Below are 17,656 nucleotides of genomic sequence, written 5' to 3'. Positions count from 1 at the left end.
GTGTTTGTGCCTTTAAAACTCTGGTTCCTCCTTACATTTCCAGACATTTTATTTTTCAAATCTAGCTTAGTCGCTTCTCATCAGTTGAGCAAAACAAGGTAAGGAAGAAGGAAATACACAGATCGGTCCCCCAGTAGAAGCTCAGTCTTCGAGGGTCAGCATTCAGACCTTCCAAGCTTTCTCTGAGGACAGGCCAACTCGCACGCCAAAGCAAGATGGCCACAGTGAAACACATTGGGAGAAGGTAGGGTGGGTCACAAAAGGACATTGGTTAAGGCCAGGAGAAGGAATGGAATCAAGAGGGTAGCCAAACTGGTATGGACATTAGTGGCTGCCAATTTCTCATGTGTGGTGTCTTCAATCCAATCCATGAAGGAGGTGACTAGGGTGTAGATGCCGGGTTGAGAGCTCTCCACACAACCAAATGTTATGCTCACTCCCGTCAGGAACCAGACATCATTCTGCTGACAGACTAGAGGTCCCCCTGAGTCGCCCTGCCAAGAAAAGGAGACAGGGTCTCCATTACTCTCTTGAGAAGAGGCACCAAAATGTACAGAAGGTTTGATAACCTGAAACAAATTGTATGAATGTGTTTATTTATCACACTGGTATCCAGTCCTGTTTTTCATTTCAAGTTTGAAGTTCAGTTCTCCACATTTCCACATCAGCTTGCAATTGTTTTTAATAAAAAAAGTCCTCATGAAATTTAATCAGCGTTTGAGAGCAAATTTCTCCTGATATGAATATTTTTGAACACCATTTTGCCTAATATGCACATTTTTTGCAAAGCAATTGCCTCTGATATAATTCAATTTTACATGTTATTTTGACTAACGTATGTATTAACGCGCACACTTTGCTTTGGCACATGCATTTTTGAACATATTACTTGACTGGGGAACTACACTGCCAAAAAAGCCCCCCCAAAACATATTTCAAAGGATGGCTGTGTTTGTTTTGCAAAGTGCAAATAAGGTAGCTTTGCCTTAAATGCAAACCGAATAAAAAAAAATTCCCTTCTCTATCCTAACAAACTGGCATTATATTATGTGACATATTGCTGCTATTCTTTGAGATAATATAACATCAACACCACTGCCTGTATTTCTGGACTCTCTTGGAATGTGGTGGGATGGCTCTGTCATGACACATACCGCAAAATTTACCACTACACCACCGTCTATATTTTCCAGGGCTGGACACTGCTACTGAAAACAAGTTTTGGTTCAGCTGCAATGATCACAAACTCACAATATTTCTGCCATCGTAGCCTCACAAGCTGCTCCTGTCCCCGCCCTGCAATATCCTACATCATTGCTATAATACTCTGGTTCATGATTCTTACAAAGCAGGCATGCTTCCCAACTTCTGAATACCCAGCACAGATCATGTCATCATAGATGAACCTGTAGCCCTTGGGGATGGCCTTGTCACTACTTATGTTGTGATAGACTCCGTTGCAGTCTTCAGCTTCTACGATCAGCACTTCCACCTTCTGTAGGGTCTGAGTGACTAGGGAGCCTTGGGCAAAAGAAAGGAAGCATAAGGCACAGTCTGAAATTTCACCAGACCACATTCATTACAGCCTTAATGGTTTTTAAGAGCCGACCAGCACGTAGTTTGCTGGTTTGGAACACAAAGTTGCCCAGCTTGTAAAGGATGGGCATGTTCTGAATCAGGCTTCATTCCCCACAAAAAAATTCTGCAGCTCAGTGATACAGACCACACTAGCTCTTTCATCAAATCACAACAAAGTGATTAACAGTGATACCTGCATTGCAATGGGATGGACTAGGACTCTTTGGGTCCCTTCCAACTCTACTATTTTATGATTCTGTTAGGAACCAACTTGTGGTCAATAGCACTTCCACCAGGCTAGAAGGCCAGCTCACTAGCTGTGCAACTACACCCCTGAGAAGTGAGGGAAGGGCCAGAAGAGGAGGTGGTCTGTATCCACCTGCATTCTTTGGGTCATGCTCTCTGCCAAGGCCAGGTGGAACTTAGACTGGCTTCAGGGCGAGGTTCAAGCTGGGCACCAGGCAGCATCAAAGCTGAATGCAGGGACCCAGGCTATGCTCCACAACCACAAAGCTGCTATGTTGATTCAGCAGGGAGCAAGCTGAGTCTCAGCCCTCTAGAATAGCAGCACAGCTGAGTCTTCATGGTGAACCCCACACATCCTGGAAGATGCTACCTTGCTTAAAGGAGGCCAGCTCTCTCCACTAGCCTCATGCTGTGATGGGGTTGGGTGAGTCTCTGGTCACGCTTGGCCCTCCATGGAGTCTTCCCAGTCCAAAGATGGCAGTGCCACCTCCTTTGGCTGGGGTCATGCTGGCCCTACAGGTTCCTCTGGTAGAACTGCTTCTGGGGGCACTGAAACCTGGTCCCTGATCATGCTTTCCCCTACTTGTGATCATAGTTATGGGGCGCTCCTGCCATCTTCCCAACTTCTTATCAACACAGATTCCCGTCTTCCTAGACAATATGATTCCCAGCCTTCTGCCTAAACCCTTCTTCTCCCCTAAAGCCACAAAGCAGTGCCACCATCTCCAATAAACAGCATGACTTAGCAAGACCCCAAGCTTGTTCTTACCTCCTTTAAAGGGGACGCCCCAGCCAGCAATCCAGCACATCATCCCTCCGTAGAAGACAAAAGGTTGAAAAGTATTTGGGAGGCAGACAGGCAAAATCATTTTGGAGAAATGCACTGCATTTGCCAGCTGCACCAGAGCAATATCGGCACTAAGGCCAACTCCAGCATAAAATGGGTGTATTATGATCTTGTTGACATTGGATGAGAACATGGCAGCTGTGGGTGCAGTGAGCTCATATTCCCCCAGGTTTACTCTGTACTCACGTACATTCAGTGGCCTGTGGGAGACAAGGAGCAATCAGTGACTTGCGCAGTGGGAAGGCTCGTGTTCAAATCCTTACTCAGCTCTGAAGTTCTCTAGGAGTCCTTTGGAAAGGAGCCCACTCTGTCTTCAAGGGGTTGTTGGGAGGCTAATCATCAAGTAGTTTCCTCAGAAGAAAACCTATCCCCCCACACACCCACATAGGATTTACTTCCATAGAAACAGGTTTAGATATTCAGAGAAAAATGGATGAAGTACCCAAGCACTGTTCCTGGCTTCTGACATATGCTCTAAACCATTATAATACACCAAATAAGGATTTAAATTAAGCCGACACTGTGCACTCTCCTTCCTCGGGGGTTTTTAAGCAGAGGTTGGATGGCCATCTGCCATGGATGTTTTAGCTGAGATTCCTACATTGCCGGGGGTTGGACCAGATGATCCTGAGTGTCCCTTCCAACTCTACAATTCTATGAATCAGTTGCCAGCATAATAGTGTTAAGTCTGCATTTGACATGATGAACTCTTAACTATGAGTAACTATTATAACTATTATTAATGTTGTATTTTATTAAGGTGAATTAATATTACACTTTAGAGAGTCACATTTCAAGTTGTTAACTCTAAACATAGTTTCCAAATTTTGCCATTTTTGGTATCAGCAACATGGATTTCTTGCACTGAAGAATTTCAGTGGTGATGCTGGATCACATGGTGTTGATGATGATTTGTAATCAGGCCCTTCATCCCAAAGGAGCTCAGGGTGGAAAATAGCAAAATGTTAAAACACTGCAAATTTAAAATCAAGAAAAAGCATTTAAACACAATTTAAAACCGTCTGAAAGAATTTAGAGCCTCTAAGAATCATTTAAAAGCAATTACATACCCTCATCAAATTCAGGGTTGCCATGTCTTGTACCTCTCGGCCATCAAATGCCTGAGTCAACAGGAATGTTATTAAATTTCAAGTGAAAACCAATACAGAGGGAAACAGGAGCATCTCACCAGGGAGGGCATTTCATAAATGAGGAACCACCAGTGAGAAGTCCCTGTCACACTGTGTCATAGGTCAATGCTAACTGGGCAGCAGCCAGAAGTGGCACCACCAACAGGGCCTCCCGGGCCAATCGTATGGCTCGAAATGGTTGATTAGACCAGTGTTTCCCAACCTTGGGCCTCCAGCTGTTTTTTAACTACAACTCCCATCATCCCTGACTAGCAAGACCAGTGGCAAGGGATGATGGGAATTGTAGTCCAAAAACAGCTGGAGGCCCAAGGTTGGGAAACACTGGATTAGACAATAATAATAATAATAATAATAATAATAATAATAATAATAATAATAATAATAATTTATTATTTATACCCCGCCTATCTGGCTGGGCTTCCCCAGTCACTCTGGGCAGCTCCCAACCGAATATTAAAAACACAATACAGCATTAATCATTAAAAACTTCCCTAAACAGGGCTGCCTTCAGATGTTTTTTAAATGTAAGGTAGTTGCTTATTGCCTTGACATCTGATGGGAGGGCGTTTCACAGGGCAGGCGCCACTACCAAGAAGGCCCTCTGCCTGGTTCCGTGTAACCTCACTTCTTGCAATGAGGGAACTGCCAGAAGGCCCTCTGTGCTGGACCTCAGTGCCTGGGCTGAACAATGGGGGTGGAGATGCTCCTTCAAGTATACAGGACTGAGGCTGTTTAGGGCTTTAAAGGTCAGCACCAACACTTTGAATTGTGCTCAGAAATGTACTGGGAGCCAATGCAGATCTCACAGGACCGGTGTTATATGATCTCGGCGGCCATTCCCAGTCACCAGTCTAGCTGCTGCATTCTGGATTAACTGCAGTTTCTGAGTCACCTTCAAAGGTAGCCCCACGTAGAGCGCACTGCAGTAGTCCAAGCAGGAGATAACAAGAGCATGCACCACTCTGGCGAGACAGTCTACAGGCAGGTAGGGTTTCAGCTTGCATACCAGATGAAGCTGGTAGACAGCTGCCCTGGACACAGAATTAACCTGTGCCTCCTTGGACAGCTGTAAGTCCAAAATGACTCCCAGGCTGCGCACCTGGTCCTTCAGGGGCACAGTTACCCCATAATAATGGTTGGCTGCACTGATCTTCCCAACAGGTTGCTTTCGACTCACCCGTCAAAGCAATGGGCAGCTGTCACCACCCACTGGGATGAGATCAGGCATCCACCACACACATGTACCCTGTTCCTTCGGATGCTGACGGTCCACGGCCATTCCCCTTCATCAGCTTCCTGCCACCCAGTTAAACGAGTGGTATGCTTCACTTCAGGCTGGCCGCAGGCTGCAGAGAGGAACCAGGAGCAGTCAGAGGGGCAGGGAGCAAAGCTAAGATTGGTGAACACCTGCCCCTTGTAGCTATGGACTCACATATCTTCCTCACCTGGTTGAGCAGAATTTTTATTGGTACCTGCAAAAGGAAAGGAGACAGGAGTCAAGAAGGCAGGGTGGGAAATTGTGAGCATTAAGGTGGAGCAGTGGTGGCTGGTCCCCATTGGGACTGATAGGGTGGGAGGCAAGGAGGCCAACAGTAGGTGGCGCCAGAGCTGGCAGAGCCAACTAATTTTCATTTTGCCCCCATCCTCCTCCCTACTGAGTTCTACAAGGGGCAACACCAAGACTAAAGAGGAGAAAGCTGCCAGTTAGTGCTACCTTCAGGACTAGAAGCAAGGAAGGGGAATGAGACTTTGTGCTGACCACCAGGAAGGGCTTTTTCCACCTTGCTTGCCCCACTCTCCAGCTCAGGGGACCCTGGGAGCTTTCAGAATGGAGCTGCTGCCACAGGCATTGTGTGTGTCTTGTGATGAACGGAGTGGAAGACCATGGGTCACGGGGGTGGGAAGAGAGTGTGAGTGAATTCAAACATGCTTAGCTCATTTTTGGTTCTTTGTTTGCTAACGTTGTTAATATTGCTTTACAGATGTAGTGCTTTGAATTTTATAATATGACTTTTATTGTGGCTGTGCTGTTTATCCTCTTTTTTAGTTGTTTTGTTAATTGTGTTTTACAGAAGGCGGTTGTTTTGCTGATTATTTGTCATTACTCACTGATGACTTATTAATTATTTTATATGATTTGTGTTGTAATTGGGATGTTCTATTATGTTTTTGTTAATTAATTAAAAGACGCCTTCTTCTTGGGAGAAAAGTGATGACAAACTTAGACAGCTTCTCAAAAAGCAGAGACATTACCTTGTCAACAAAAATCTGTATAGTTTAAGCTATGGTTTTCCCAGTAGTTATGTATGAAGTGAGAGCTGGACCATAAAGAAGGCTGATCGCCAGAGAATTGATGCTTTTGAACTGTGGTGCTGGAGGAGACTCTTGAGAGTCCCATGGAATGAAAAAAGATCAAACCTATCCATTCTGGTGGAAATCAACCCTGAGTGCTCACTGGAAAGACAGATTCTGAAGCTGAGGTTCAAATACTTTGGTCACCTCATGAGAAAAGAAGACTCCCTGGAAAAGACCCTGATGTTGGATAAGATTGAGGGCACAAGGAAAAGGGGACAACAGATGATGAGATGGTTGGACAGTGTTATAGAAGCAACCAACATGAATTTGATGAAACTCCAGGAGGCAGTGGAAGACAGGAGCGCCTGGCGTGCTCTGGTCCATGAGGTCACAAAGAGTCAGACACAACTAATTGACTAAACAACAACATTATGTTATTGATATTTATTGTTTATAAGCCACTTTGTGACTCGTGTGAATGAAAAGTGGCATAGGAAGGAAGGAAGGAAGGAAGGAAGGAAGGAAGGAAGGAAGGAAGGAAGGAAGGAAGGAAGGAAGGAGGCAGCTGAGGTTTGCCTGAGGGCAGACTGATGTGATGGATAGCCTCCATGGAGATGAGCCCACAGGAACGCCAAGCTGCTCTATGGTGAAGTGTGGCCATGTCAAGAGCATGACAGAGCAAGCCACTAAAAAGCCAGCAATGGCTCCAATGAACACAGCAATTAATCTGCCTCTGGGGTGTTGATAAGAAACATCTTCTGAGTTCGGTAGCACAGAAATAGGTGCACAGAGGAAATCCAAACCTCCCAAAAGTCGTTGAAAGGCAGACCATGTTTTGGTCCAGCTAAGGATTAGCCACAAGTCTGATCATACAGAACCAGAAAACAGAATTCAAGTCCTCCCACGTTCCAGACTCTGGGCTCCGAATACACAAAGACATCTCTTCTAAATCACACATTTCCCCACATTAGAGTTGCCAGCCAGATTCTGGCAGGGTCCCAGTGCATTTGATTTCTGCTTGCAAGGGGTCGACAAGTGAAATCTTCCCCAATATTGCATCTCCAAAAGAAAAGCAACCCATTTGAATGTTTGCATAAGTTGCGCTGGGTCTGGCAAGGGCAAAAAGTGCTCCCAGAGCAGAGGATATAGTTTAGGTATTTAGGGCCCTGGATCTCATTTCTCAAGCCCCCTTAATTCCCACCAAACTTTCACCCCATCTACTAACACAACTGCTTTAACAGCTAGAGTCCGCATCTAGGAATCTGCATATCCCCTGGCTTCTAGGGCCTCTTGCTATGACCCACTGTCCTCTCAGTTAAAGTATCTTTGCCCTTTTGCTTCTTCCACTTTATATCCCAACCCCAATTCCTCTCCCCACCCCCTCCAAGAGAATCCAGGAGTCCTGGATCATTCCTTCCCCAAAACGAGCAAAATTGGCAGCTCAGATGGGACACAGAATGGCTGCCATGCGTGGAGGGAAAGAGAACAGGGGTAGTTCTCACATTCCCAGGGGACCACACAGACAAATATACACCACTCCTGATGCCTCACCTCTCAGCAACAGGAGGAGGAGCACAATCTGGGAAGAGCAGAAACTCAGCATAGTCCGGGCAGCCCTGGATCATCCAACTCTGATGCCAACCAGAGAAGAGACTGCTGGGCTCGGCTGCTTAGTCCAAGCAACCTTTGCAGGATCAGTGCACCAGGGAAAGGGCACAACCCAAGAGCTGGTGGTTATTGTCCTGGTGGAGTCTGCTTAGCTGTTCTTTCAACATCTACCACTCCATTCACGATATTTATTTGCAGAAATTTCTACACCACCAATAATGAGAAAAAGGATAATGTTGGTGAACAGCATAAAACAAACAGTAAAATATGACAGTAATAATACTGACCTATCTCATAGGTGGGGGGGGGGGTAGGAGAAATGAGGTACCGTATTTTTTGCTCTATAAGACTCACTTTTTCCCTCCTAAAAAGTAAGGGGAAATGTGTGTGCGTCTTATGGAGCGAATGCAGGCTGCACAGCTATCCCAGAAGCCAGAACAGCAAGAGGGATTGCTACTTTCACTGCGCAGCAATCCCTCTTGCTGTTCTGGCTTCTGAGATTCAGAATATTTTTTTTCTTGTTTTCCTCCTCCAAAAACTAGGTGCGTCTTGTGGTCTGGTGCGTCTTATAGAGCGAAAAATACGGTAATATAGAATTTGGGGGAATAATATAAAATTTGGAGGACTGATACAAGGCAGAATTTGGGGGATGGCTTCTGATCACAGGTTGTGGTCTGCCCTGCCCTCTATTTAAGCCAGCAAAGCACAGCCACTGTGCTACAAAACCCAACAGGTAAATGATCTTCAGCTCTGCCCGCAGTAGCACTCAGTGTAAACTCAAACACCATCCCATCTCCTCCCAGCCTTTATCCACATCCCAGCCCTAAAGTTCTCAAGGCCCCCAGCACCCCAAGGCCTGAAGGGCAAGGGGGTGGGGCTTGTGGTGTCATGATGAGGCAGAGCCACATGATGTCAAAAAGTTGTAAACCCCTGAAAGTCAAAACTCTGCTGTAAGGTAACAGCAGCAGGCAACAGGGTAGATGAATCTGTCATTTCAGCTTTTCCCAGTCATTACACATTCCCTCCTCAAAAATGAACATTTCTCCTAATATTTGTATAGTTGTGCACAATTGTTCCTAGTAGAGGCATGCAAGCAAAACCTCCTTAACAGAATGCATTCTTGTACATTATTTTCACTAATACACACATTTTTGGATGCACATTCTTTTGAAGAGCTGCATCTGACTATTCAGGCAAGTGCAATTTTCAAAGGAGACAGCTGTGTTCCTATTCACATATTGGTTCAGAAACTTCAGTTCATTCATTTTTAACCTAACCTTGCTACAGAGTGCATACCAGATTGCTGTTGAAACTCTTATTCCCATTCCAAGATAAAGAACAGCAACTGACACACACGGGATATGAGGGGAACTTATGCCAGTTCCTTTTGGAGGGTTTACCACTGCTACTGACCCACTCATGGGGGCTATGAGGTCAATTTAGTATCTGCAAGCTGCCTTGAGTCCCATCAGTGAAAAAGATGGGGTATTAATAAATTTATTATTATTACTATTATTATTATTATTATTATTATTATTATTATTATTATTACTATTACTATTATTAGTTATGCCAAGTTACTGCTCAAATTGAGCATGCATAAGAGGAGTTTGGACTAGATGACCACAGAGCCCCTTCCAAATCTGCAAGTCTATGGTTCTTTGATCTCTTCCTGCCTATTTTCTTCTCTCACACAGGCAATACACTTCTTTTTGTCACCATTTCCAAGCTACTTGAATTAGGAGTGCCAACTTGGTCCCGCAACTGTGGGTGCCCAGGGCCGTGGGTGCCATGCAGCGTGCATGGCCTTGGCCCTGAAATTTTATGGGTGCTTGGGCACCCAGGGCCCCAGGGAGTTGGCACTTATGACTTGAACCACTCCCAAGTCCAATCTTTATTTCTAACAAACAAAACAATACGACTGCTTCAAACCAAAGTGGATGGAGTGTGGGTGGAGGAATGGAATGGAGTGGAGTGGTGGGGTAGGACAGGGCATGGTGGACTGAACACCCCACTCCACCTCCCACTGGTCAAATAAAATATTGATTGGACAACATAGTGCCTGCTGGCCCCTGGTGGCGAGATGTGGAGACACATGCAGATATGCTTAGCAGCCATTTGGTTCCATTGCCCAACTTCATTGTATGTCATTGTATGTCAATAATTTGTACTATTTTTGGATTCTGGAAGGTGGCCTCATGGCTATAACATCAGCCTGATGAACTCCCCCCACCCACCCCATTTTGCCTCATCCCCTTGCTTCATATAACATTTTGCCTGATGAAGAGCTCTGCGGAATCCGAAAGCTTGCCACGCTTCTGTGGCATTTAATAATGTATTAAGATTTTAGAGGAGTGTGGTTCCTCATGGGGCAACATGGCTACATTTGTTTTGGGGTTTTTTACAGAACTTGGTTGTATTTGTATGCAGATTAATATTTTCAAAAGGCACTCCCAACATTTCTCCGGATGTTTTCAAATGTACACTTTGTTGAAACTTGAGCCCTAAATTTAGGCTCAATACTGTGATTGGGAGCTTAAACTGGTTTGTTAAGCAGGGTCCTGTGCAGCTCCCTGGCTGGGGTTTCTCCTAGGCTAGAGGAAAAGAGGACGTTGATCCATACAACACAATAGAAATAGCAATTTCCCAGTCACCAGGACAATAGGCAGAAGCAAGTGCAAATCTCACGTGGGATCACAAAGCGTACATGTCAGGAGATGGCCTTTTCCTGACATGCAAGGTTTACACACGCAAGCTTGTGGCAAAGGGAGAGAGGTTGTGCACAGGTGTTAGGGAATCCTCACCTCCCTGCAGTCTTAACTGACCACACATTGGAATAATCCCTTATCATTGTGACTCCAGTAATTTTGTAAAAAGCTGGCCCTTTCTACCTGTAGTTGTCAGGTTATGGCTACATGTAAATGAAACGATGCATTTTGTCACGCATAAAAATCGCACAGGGACTCCACAGGTCTCCTCCACAAGCAGTAATGAATGAGTAAAAGATTGGTGCAAAGAGAAGAGCCTCTTTTCTCCAGCCAGCATCCAAACTGTCAGTTGGCTGCCGTTATGAGGAAGCTATGGACTCTATAGAGTCCATGAAACACAATGCTACAAAATGGTGGTCCTTCCAAGAAGTGGGGGGGGGAGTCCTTCTCAAGATGGCAGCAGCCTCAGTCCACAGTTACATAACGATCTTGCGCTTGACCACCTCATCCCAGTGGTCGTTGGGCAGCCTCCCTTGGCTCGGGGATGCGGAAACGACCTTCCTAAGATGGCTCCCGGCGATCGCCGTTTCTATCCTTCCTTGCAAGGCTTGCTGCCAAGGCTTAAACAGGGTTAAAACACCAGAGATAAGGATTAAATGCTTCCCCGGAGACCAGAGAGACGCAGGAGCTTTGACAGACGGGTAGCATGACGGCAACCTTTGACCTCCCCCAAACTGGCGGAAGCAAGCCTCATAAAATGGGGCTTGGGAAGAGGAGAATTATGTGCGGAGGAGACCTTCTCAGCATGGCTGCGTTTGAGCGCGCCCTTCGCAAGATGGCGGCGATTCCTGTCATAACCCGCCTGCCTTCCTCGCCCCGCCCGCACCACCACCACTCCCCGCTCTCTCTTTTATCTCTATGGTTCCTTCTCGAACGTCCCTTTGACTTAGTTGTCTATGGTCTTCCGCACCCAATCGAAAGCAGCCGAGCGCTACCGAAGCGCATGCGCCGCTCCGCTCCTTCCGTCAAACCCGGCTGGGCCGTCCCGAGGTTGCGGTGCATGTTGGGATACTGGGGGTTTTGCTGCTTTTTCCTCTCTGGGGGGTCTGGGCTGAGGTTGCGGCTGCAGAGATGGTGAGTAGGGGAGGGGGAGCAGGAGAGGAGGGAGGGGGGGCCGTCGGCAATAATAACAATAGTGCTGGTAGTAGTAATAGTGGCAGGGATAGGATACTCTCCCTCCCACTTCCTCCGCCGGCCCCCGCCCCTCCGCCGGCCCCCTTCACCTTTTTCTACACCCCCCATACCCCAGGTTTAAGCATCTCCCTCCCGACCCCCCAGCGCCTCCCCTGTGGCTCCCCCCACCCCGCCCCATCTTCTTCGTATATTCATTTCTTTTTGCCCTCTTACCCTCCAGTCCCCCTGTTCTCTGCCACCCCCTACAATCTTATTTCGTGGCAACCATCCCTTTCCCCTTTTTGGGTGGCAACCCTTTCCAGCCCCCCTTGTCAAAACGGGAGGAGGTCCCTCCGCGTCTCGTCCTCTTCTTCCCTTTCCTGTTTCCCTCTCTGCCCAGCATTGGGTGTGTGCGCTCCCTTGTTGTTGTTCACACTAATAATAGCGTCCAGGCGGTGTTTTTTTTTTATCCTTCCCTTCCTCCATAGAGCCCAGGGCCATGTTTGTAGTTCTGCTCCGGCCCCCGAAATTTAATGCTTACAACAGCCCTGTGTGGTAGGTTGGGCTGGGAAGAGATGATTGGCACACGGTCGAGCAGGAAGTTTCACAGTCCCCACCCCTTTTTTCTGGGAGAATCTGAACTCAAGCCCCACTCTAGAATGTACCCATGACACCCAATGACCTGGTTATAGTCCTTTCTGTCTTTCTGCAAAGCATGCCTCATTTCTACCATCACCCACCCACCAACATCTATCCTGCGTTGGTAATTATGGCATGCCACAAATGCACGTTAACACACACAGACTATCGTTGTGTTGCGTTGTGGAGCATCACTACCAAATAGGGAAGAGAATGAGATTCCTATGTTAGGTGACCTCTTATCTAAGATTTCCACCCACTCCCTAGTAAGCTTAAATGTAAATGTTTGACGCTTCTCAAGCAAGGTTGTCCATGCTGCTTTATGTTGACAGAAAAGCCAAGAAGAAGTTGAGGGGAGTGGAAAATGCATTCAGTGATATTTCAGGATTACAGGAGTGGCAAGGAAAGGTTGAAGAGCCTGAGTGCTCTTAGTTTGTGGAGCAGGGTGGGGGGATAAGACTTTTCAATATAAGAGGTTGCTTGAAGCAAGATGCCAACCTACAGCCACTGAGAGTTGGGTGAGAGAAAGCTGTATTTGTTTTATTATTGTTTTTGTTGTTATTTTACTCCATCCTTCCTTGGGCTTCAAGGGGTGGGGTGGGACTTGGGTCTCATCCTGTCCTATGGTGGGTCAAGACACCAATCTTTTCTTGTTTCCTAATTAAACTTGAGAGAAGGGGGGAAGTGTTTGAAGGTGGCTTCTGTGTCTGAAAATGCAGGAGACAATTGCTCTAAGGAGCTGAGGAAGCATACACAGTCATTCTCACCCAACCCCACGCAATGTTATCGTCAAAACCACCCTGTGAGGTATGGTAGGAGAAGCTAAATGGCCTTTCAGAGACCCTCAAATTCTTAATGGAAAGGTATCCAAGACAGGCCTAAGATTTTCAGCAGAGGAGAAAAGACTGTGGATTACACCTCAAAGAAAATGAGCTGGAAAATGATGCCCACATATGTGAGAACAAAGGCTAATGTGGATACTTGAAATTATGTATCTGCATTATATGCAGTGTCAAAACTGCTGCACTACCTATTGTGGGATGTTATTGTTTTAGAATTTGTCAGCCCTAAAGAGGAAAGATGTTGAGTCTTCCCCTGAAACAAGATCCAGTGAACAGATTTAGAAATCAAAATACTGGGCCAATGGGGAGGAAACAGTCTGCATTTGGAGCTCTTTATCACTGTTGTTGTGGGGACACAGGTGGCGCTGTGGGTTAAAGCCTCAGCGCCTAGGACTTGCCGATCGAAAGGTCGGCGGTTCGAATCCCTGCTGCGGGGTGCGCTCCCGCTGCTCGGTCCCAGCGCCTGCCAAATTAGCAGTTCGAAAGCACCTCCGGGTGCAAGTAGATAAATAGGGACCGCTTACCAGCGGGAAGGTAAACGGCGTTTCCGTGTGCAGCTCTGGCTCGCCAGAGCAGCGATGTCACACTGGCCATGTGACCCGGAAGTGTCTCCGGACAGCGCTGGCCCCTGGCCTCTTGAGTGAGATGGGCGCACAACCCCAGAGTCTGTCAAGACTGGCCCGTACGGGCAGGGGTACCTTTACCTTTACCTTTACCTTTATCACTGTTGTTACCGTATTTCAGTGCATGAACATCTGACCTTGCGATAATGAGACAAGTTGGGATTCTTTCAGTTCCAACTTGAATGGAGACTGTTCCATGCTAGTTTAACTTCTTAAAGGATATTTATTTATTTTATTTATGAATTTTTTCCTATGAAACATCTGAAAGTGATTTAATTAAAATACAATAAAAACATATTAAACCATTGCATATGTAAAAAATAATTTTGGATCCCATATCCCATCAGAATAAAAAAAAACCTTCACGTAGAAGGCTTGTTGAGAGAAGTAAGTCTTCCACAGGTGCTGAAAAGCCAATATAAACACCACAGGATGTGCAGCTTGTGCCAAAAGAATTTTAAGGACTAGTCTACACATGCAGCAGAATGAGTTGGTTGGATACTGAGGTGATAGAGCAGACTTTACCACGTCAGGACGCAGGTGGGACACCACACTTTGGACTGATCCTCCAGGTAAAAATGCCCTGCAAGCAGAAAACTAGAACACTAGAAAGATAGGTTCTAGGCTAGATGCTGATGTGCTAGTTCTCTAACAAAAGTGGAGGAGTATTTGTTTTTAAGCTTTGGGGAAGATTTTGAAAATGTTGCTTTTTCCTACAGTCTGAAGTGGTTCAGTGCTTTCCACCAACTTGTACAGCTTTCAGGGTGTCTTTGTTTGGTTCAAACAACTGTTAAGGAGAAAATCGCCTTCATTGCATGGGAAAAAAATCCCGGGTTAGTGCCTCCAGTTGAAAGGATTGGGGAGATGGTGGTGGGGAAAGCTGAAGCCATAGAAAGCCAGTGTCAATCAGAGCTGAGCTATTTGGTCAGATAGTCAGACATAGTATAATGCAGGTTTCTATGAGTTGCTCCAACCTGTAAATAGCCACTCACATGGACACTTGTGAAAGGTCATAACTGCCTTTATGGAAGTGAGTAGGAACGCTCTTGAGAACTTAGAGGTTCTCTCTCTTCTTTCTTTTTAAAGTTATAAATGGCTTCCATGGCTCAAGCTCCTGAAAAGGTGTTGTGCAGCGAATACTTGCTCACCCCCCATTGCCACTTTTCCATTTGACAGGACGTCTTTTTAATGATCCGACGTCACAAGACGACCATCTTCACAGACGCCAAGGAGTCCAGTACGGTGTATGAGCTGAAAAGAATTGTTGAGGGGATACTTAAGAGACCCCCAGAAGAACAAAGGCTATACAAGGTAATGGGGGATGCTTTTTCTCACTGCAGAGCATACCCCAGTATCCCCTCCCTGTGGATTGCAGCTATTATAATAACGGCTGGTCTAGTCAACTTTTGTATACTGTGTGGGTGGAGAGAGAGATAACGTCCTTTGCCTGGGGGGGGCAAAATTATCTCGGGGCCAACCCTGGGCAGCAGTGATGCCCCTGGGATTCCCCCTCGTCCTTAGTCCCTGCCCTCTCAGGGTAATGCCACTGCTCACAAATGGAGTGGAGCAGGGCTCAAGGCTGTGGGGGCCCTCCCCATTGTGAAAAGTATAGGGTTGCGGATTTACCAAACACATTGGCTTAATTTTTAACCCCGCTTCTCTCACAGCCTGCTGGAATGCCCCAGAACAAGTCTTGAAATATCAGCTCTACCCTTCGATCCTACTGTTGCTCATTAAACACCCATCCCCATCACTCCCCCCCAGGATGCATGCTGTTGTGACAATGGTGTGTGCCTTTGCATGCTCCAATCTGCTGGTGTTATGGGGCCACATTGCGGCCTGTCCTCACAGAGGCAATCTCTGCTGATCTTTACCCACCCCACTGCAGCAGAAGTTGTGTTGTGCTAACAGGTTAGTTTTTTTTGGTTTTTTGTGCATTGCTAAGATTTAATTTGTTGTGCAATTGCCACTTCACCCTCCAGGATGACCAACTGTTGGATGACAGCAAAACCCTCGGAGACTGTGGCTTCACCAGCCAGACGGCACGACCTCAGGCCCCAGCAACAGTTGGCTTGGCCTTCAGAGCCAGTGGTGAGTTGGGGTGTCTTGCTTTCTAGATTTGGGAAGGGGAAGGAATAAAATTTATTTGTTCCATGCATCTGTTGTCTGCCCTACAATTTGGGTACTTTTAGGCTGACTAGCCATTAAATCACCTGTTGCCATTCACGTTGGTAGAAATTATCAGGCCACCCGTTGCCTTGTGCAGGAATGAGTCGGTGGGAAGAATCTGGGTGCTGCCGGATCCTTGGCTTTTTCTCCTGACCCTTTTTGACAAGGCAAATAGTGTGTAGCTGCTGCTTTGGGGCAAAAAGCTGTCTTGCAGTGCAAAGGAATATAGGGGAAGCCGATGGGTAGTTTCTTTCCCCTTAGTTTGCAGGAGGCAACGCAGAGAAATGCTACAATAATTTCACCCAATTCAAAGCATCTGTGCGAAACAGTATAGAAGTAAAAGCCTCTTTTTAAGAAAGACATGTGTTGGGGCTGATGTGGGAGTAAGCAGCTGCTATTTTGCATTGCACTCTGCTCACCCGTGCCTTTACAAAAGCTTTCAGTAAAGGGGTTGGAAACCTCAGGCCTGGGATACTAATGCGGTCCTCTCTGCCTGGTCTTCAGAACTCTTCCCCAGGACACCAGCCATGCTTTGCATCCTCCTTGTGTCTTTTTGACTGTCTGAAACCTGTCCTTGAATTTGTGACGATGCCTCTTGTTTGCCTAGATAGAAAGGGGTGTGCGAGTGTGTGTTGAAAATTAGCCTACTGTGCAAATGGGGAAATTGCATTTGTTGCTCTGACCGCAGGCCTTGTCCACCACTGGCATGTGGCTTGTGGAATTGTTTGGTTCCAGCCTTGCTAGTTACCAGCTTGCTCAAATTCAAACTGTGTCGTCTTCTCCTCTTCCTCCTCTCGTGCAGAAGATGCCTTTGAGCCCCTCCGCATTGATCCCTTCTCCAGCCCCCCGGAGCTCCCAGACGTGATGAAGCCCCAGGACTCTGGCAGCAGCGCCAACGAGCAAGCGGTGCAGTGAGAGGCCAGAGGGCGACAGAGCGAGCTGCACAACCCGTGGCGCCCCTTCCCCACCACCCACTCCCTCCCTCAACCCTCCGGCGTGGAGAGAGACATGGCACTGTCCCACCCCTCCAATCCAGATTCCCCTTTTACTCCACCCCTCTCTATACAAGACCACACCTCCTTCCAAGCCCCTCCCCACTCATCAAACAGAGCAATGTTTTCATTTTTGGTTTTGGAAACAATAAAAGTTCAGCTGGTTTTTTTTTCCCCTTGTCTTGTGTTGTGGGCCTGTGCTATGAAACACAAAAAGAACCCTGCTTTCGGGGACTGGGATCATGTCGTGACAACTAGCAAAAGTTTATGCCACACTGAATTTGTTGTGGTCTTTGAGATTCCAGCAAGCAGAGTCTTACGAGACCTTAAAGACTAGGACAGGCTCCCACTCTGGAATTTGTTGTGTGCTAAAAATGCTCTTCTAAGCCCCAGGGTAGGTATATTGTCACCGAACAAATGTTAATGGCCATCTCCCATCATGCTGGTGGGAACTTGAGTCCAACAACTTTTTTATTATTGGATTATCACATTGCAGAGCCAGTGTGGTGTAGTGGTTAAGAGCGATAGACTCGTAATCTGGGGATCCGGGTTCGCGTCTCCGCTCCTCCACATGCAGCTGCTGGGTGACCTTGGGCCAGTCACACTTCTTTGAAGTCTCAGCCCCACTCACCTCACAGAGTGTTTGTTGTGGGGGAGGAAGGGAAAGGAGAATGCTAGCCGCTTTGAGACTCCTTCGGGTAGTGATAAAGCGGGATATCAAATCCAAACTCCTCTTCTTCTTAAAGATGACTCAGAAATTCAACTAGTCCAAAATACAGCAGCCA

General features: G+C 46.7%; 2 protein-coding genes across 9 annotated transcripts; one reads left to right on the top strand and one right to left on the bottom strand.

Annotated features, from left to right (window-relative positions):
• Positions 1–31: 31 nt before the first annotated feature.
• LOC309355063 (serine protease 27-like) lies at positions 32–11,317 on the bottom strand. Of its 8 annotated transcripts, none has more exons than XM_081885510.1 (7): positions 11,230–11,317; positions 7,669–7,929; positions 5,268–5,294; positions 5,000–5,168; positions 2,594–2,871; positions 1,346–1,521; positions 32–494 (listed from the first exon to the last, which is right to left on the bottom strand). In XM_081885510.1, the coding sequence occupies exons 2-7, from the start codon at positions 7,718–7,720 to the stop codon at positions 255–257; spliced, it is 942 nt and encodes a 313-aa protein (XP_081741636.1). In that variant the 5' UTR covers positions 7,721–7,929; positions 11,230–11,317; the 3' UTR covers positions 32–254. The 8 variants fall into 8 exon arrangements, with proteins under 8 accessions (XP_081741636.1, XP_081741635.1, XP_081741633.1 ...); XM_081885509.1 differs by lacking the exon at positions 11,230–11,317 and adding an exon at positions 10,937–11,197; XM_081885507.1 differs by lacking the exon at positions 11,230–11,317 and adding an exon at positions 10,617–10,752.
• A 95-nt stretch (positions 11,318–11,412) lies between these two features.
• Positions 11,413–17,044, top strand: ELOB (elongin B). The gene is made up of 4 exons (XM_081887159.1): positions 11,413–11,567; positions 14,887–15,021; positions 15,693–15,801; positions 16,682–17,044. Exons 1-4 carry the CDS (start codon positions 11,565–11,567, stop codon positions 16,792–16,794), a joined length of 360 nt encoding a protein of 119 aa, XP_081743285.1. The 5' UTR covers positions 11,413–11,564; the 3' UTR covers positions 16,795–17,044.
• The last annotated feature ends 612 nt before the right edge of the window (positions 17,045–17,656 follow it).

The sequence above is a fragment of the Podarcis melisellensis genome (assembly GCF_964234715.1).
Source record: "Podarcis melisellensis genome assembly, chromosome: 13".
Lineage (NCBI taxonomy): Eukaryota > Metazoa > Chordata > Lepidosauria > Squamata > Lacertidae > Podarcis > Podarcis melisellensis.
The sequence above is the reverse complement of the archived record's forward strand: the minus strand, read 5'-3'. Positions and strand labels throughout refer to the sequence as shown.

Coding starts and splice junctions, on each gene's coding strand:
- LOC309355063 (XM_081885506.1), bottom strand. CDS start 10,770: ATGCTGGCTGGAGAAAAGAGGCTCTTCTCTTTGCACCAATCTTTTACT. Junction 1,522..2,593: donor GGGCGTCCCCTTTAAAGGAG/GTAAGAACAAGC, acceptor CTTTTGCCCAAG/GCTCCCTAGTCACTCAGACC. Junction 495..1,345: donor TTGGGAAGCATGCCTGCTTT/GTAAGAATCATG, acceptor TTTTCTTGGCAG/GGCGACTCAGGGGGACCTCT.
- ELOB (XM_081887159.1), top strand. Junction 15,022..15,692: donor AAGAACAAAGGCTATACAAG/GTAATGGGGGAT, acceptor TTCACCCTCCAG/GATGACCAACTGTTGGATGA. Junction 15,802..16,681: donor CTTGGCCTTCAGAGCCAGTG/GTGAGTTGGGGT, acceptor CCTCTCGTGCAG/AAGATGCCTTTGAGCCCCTC.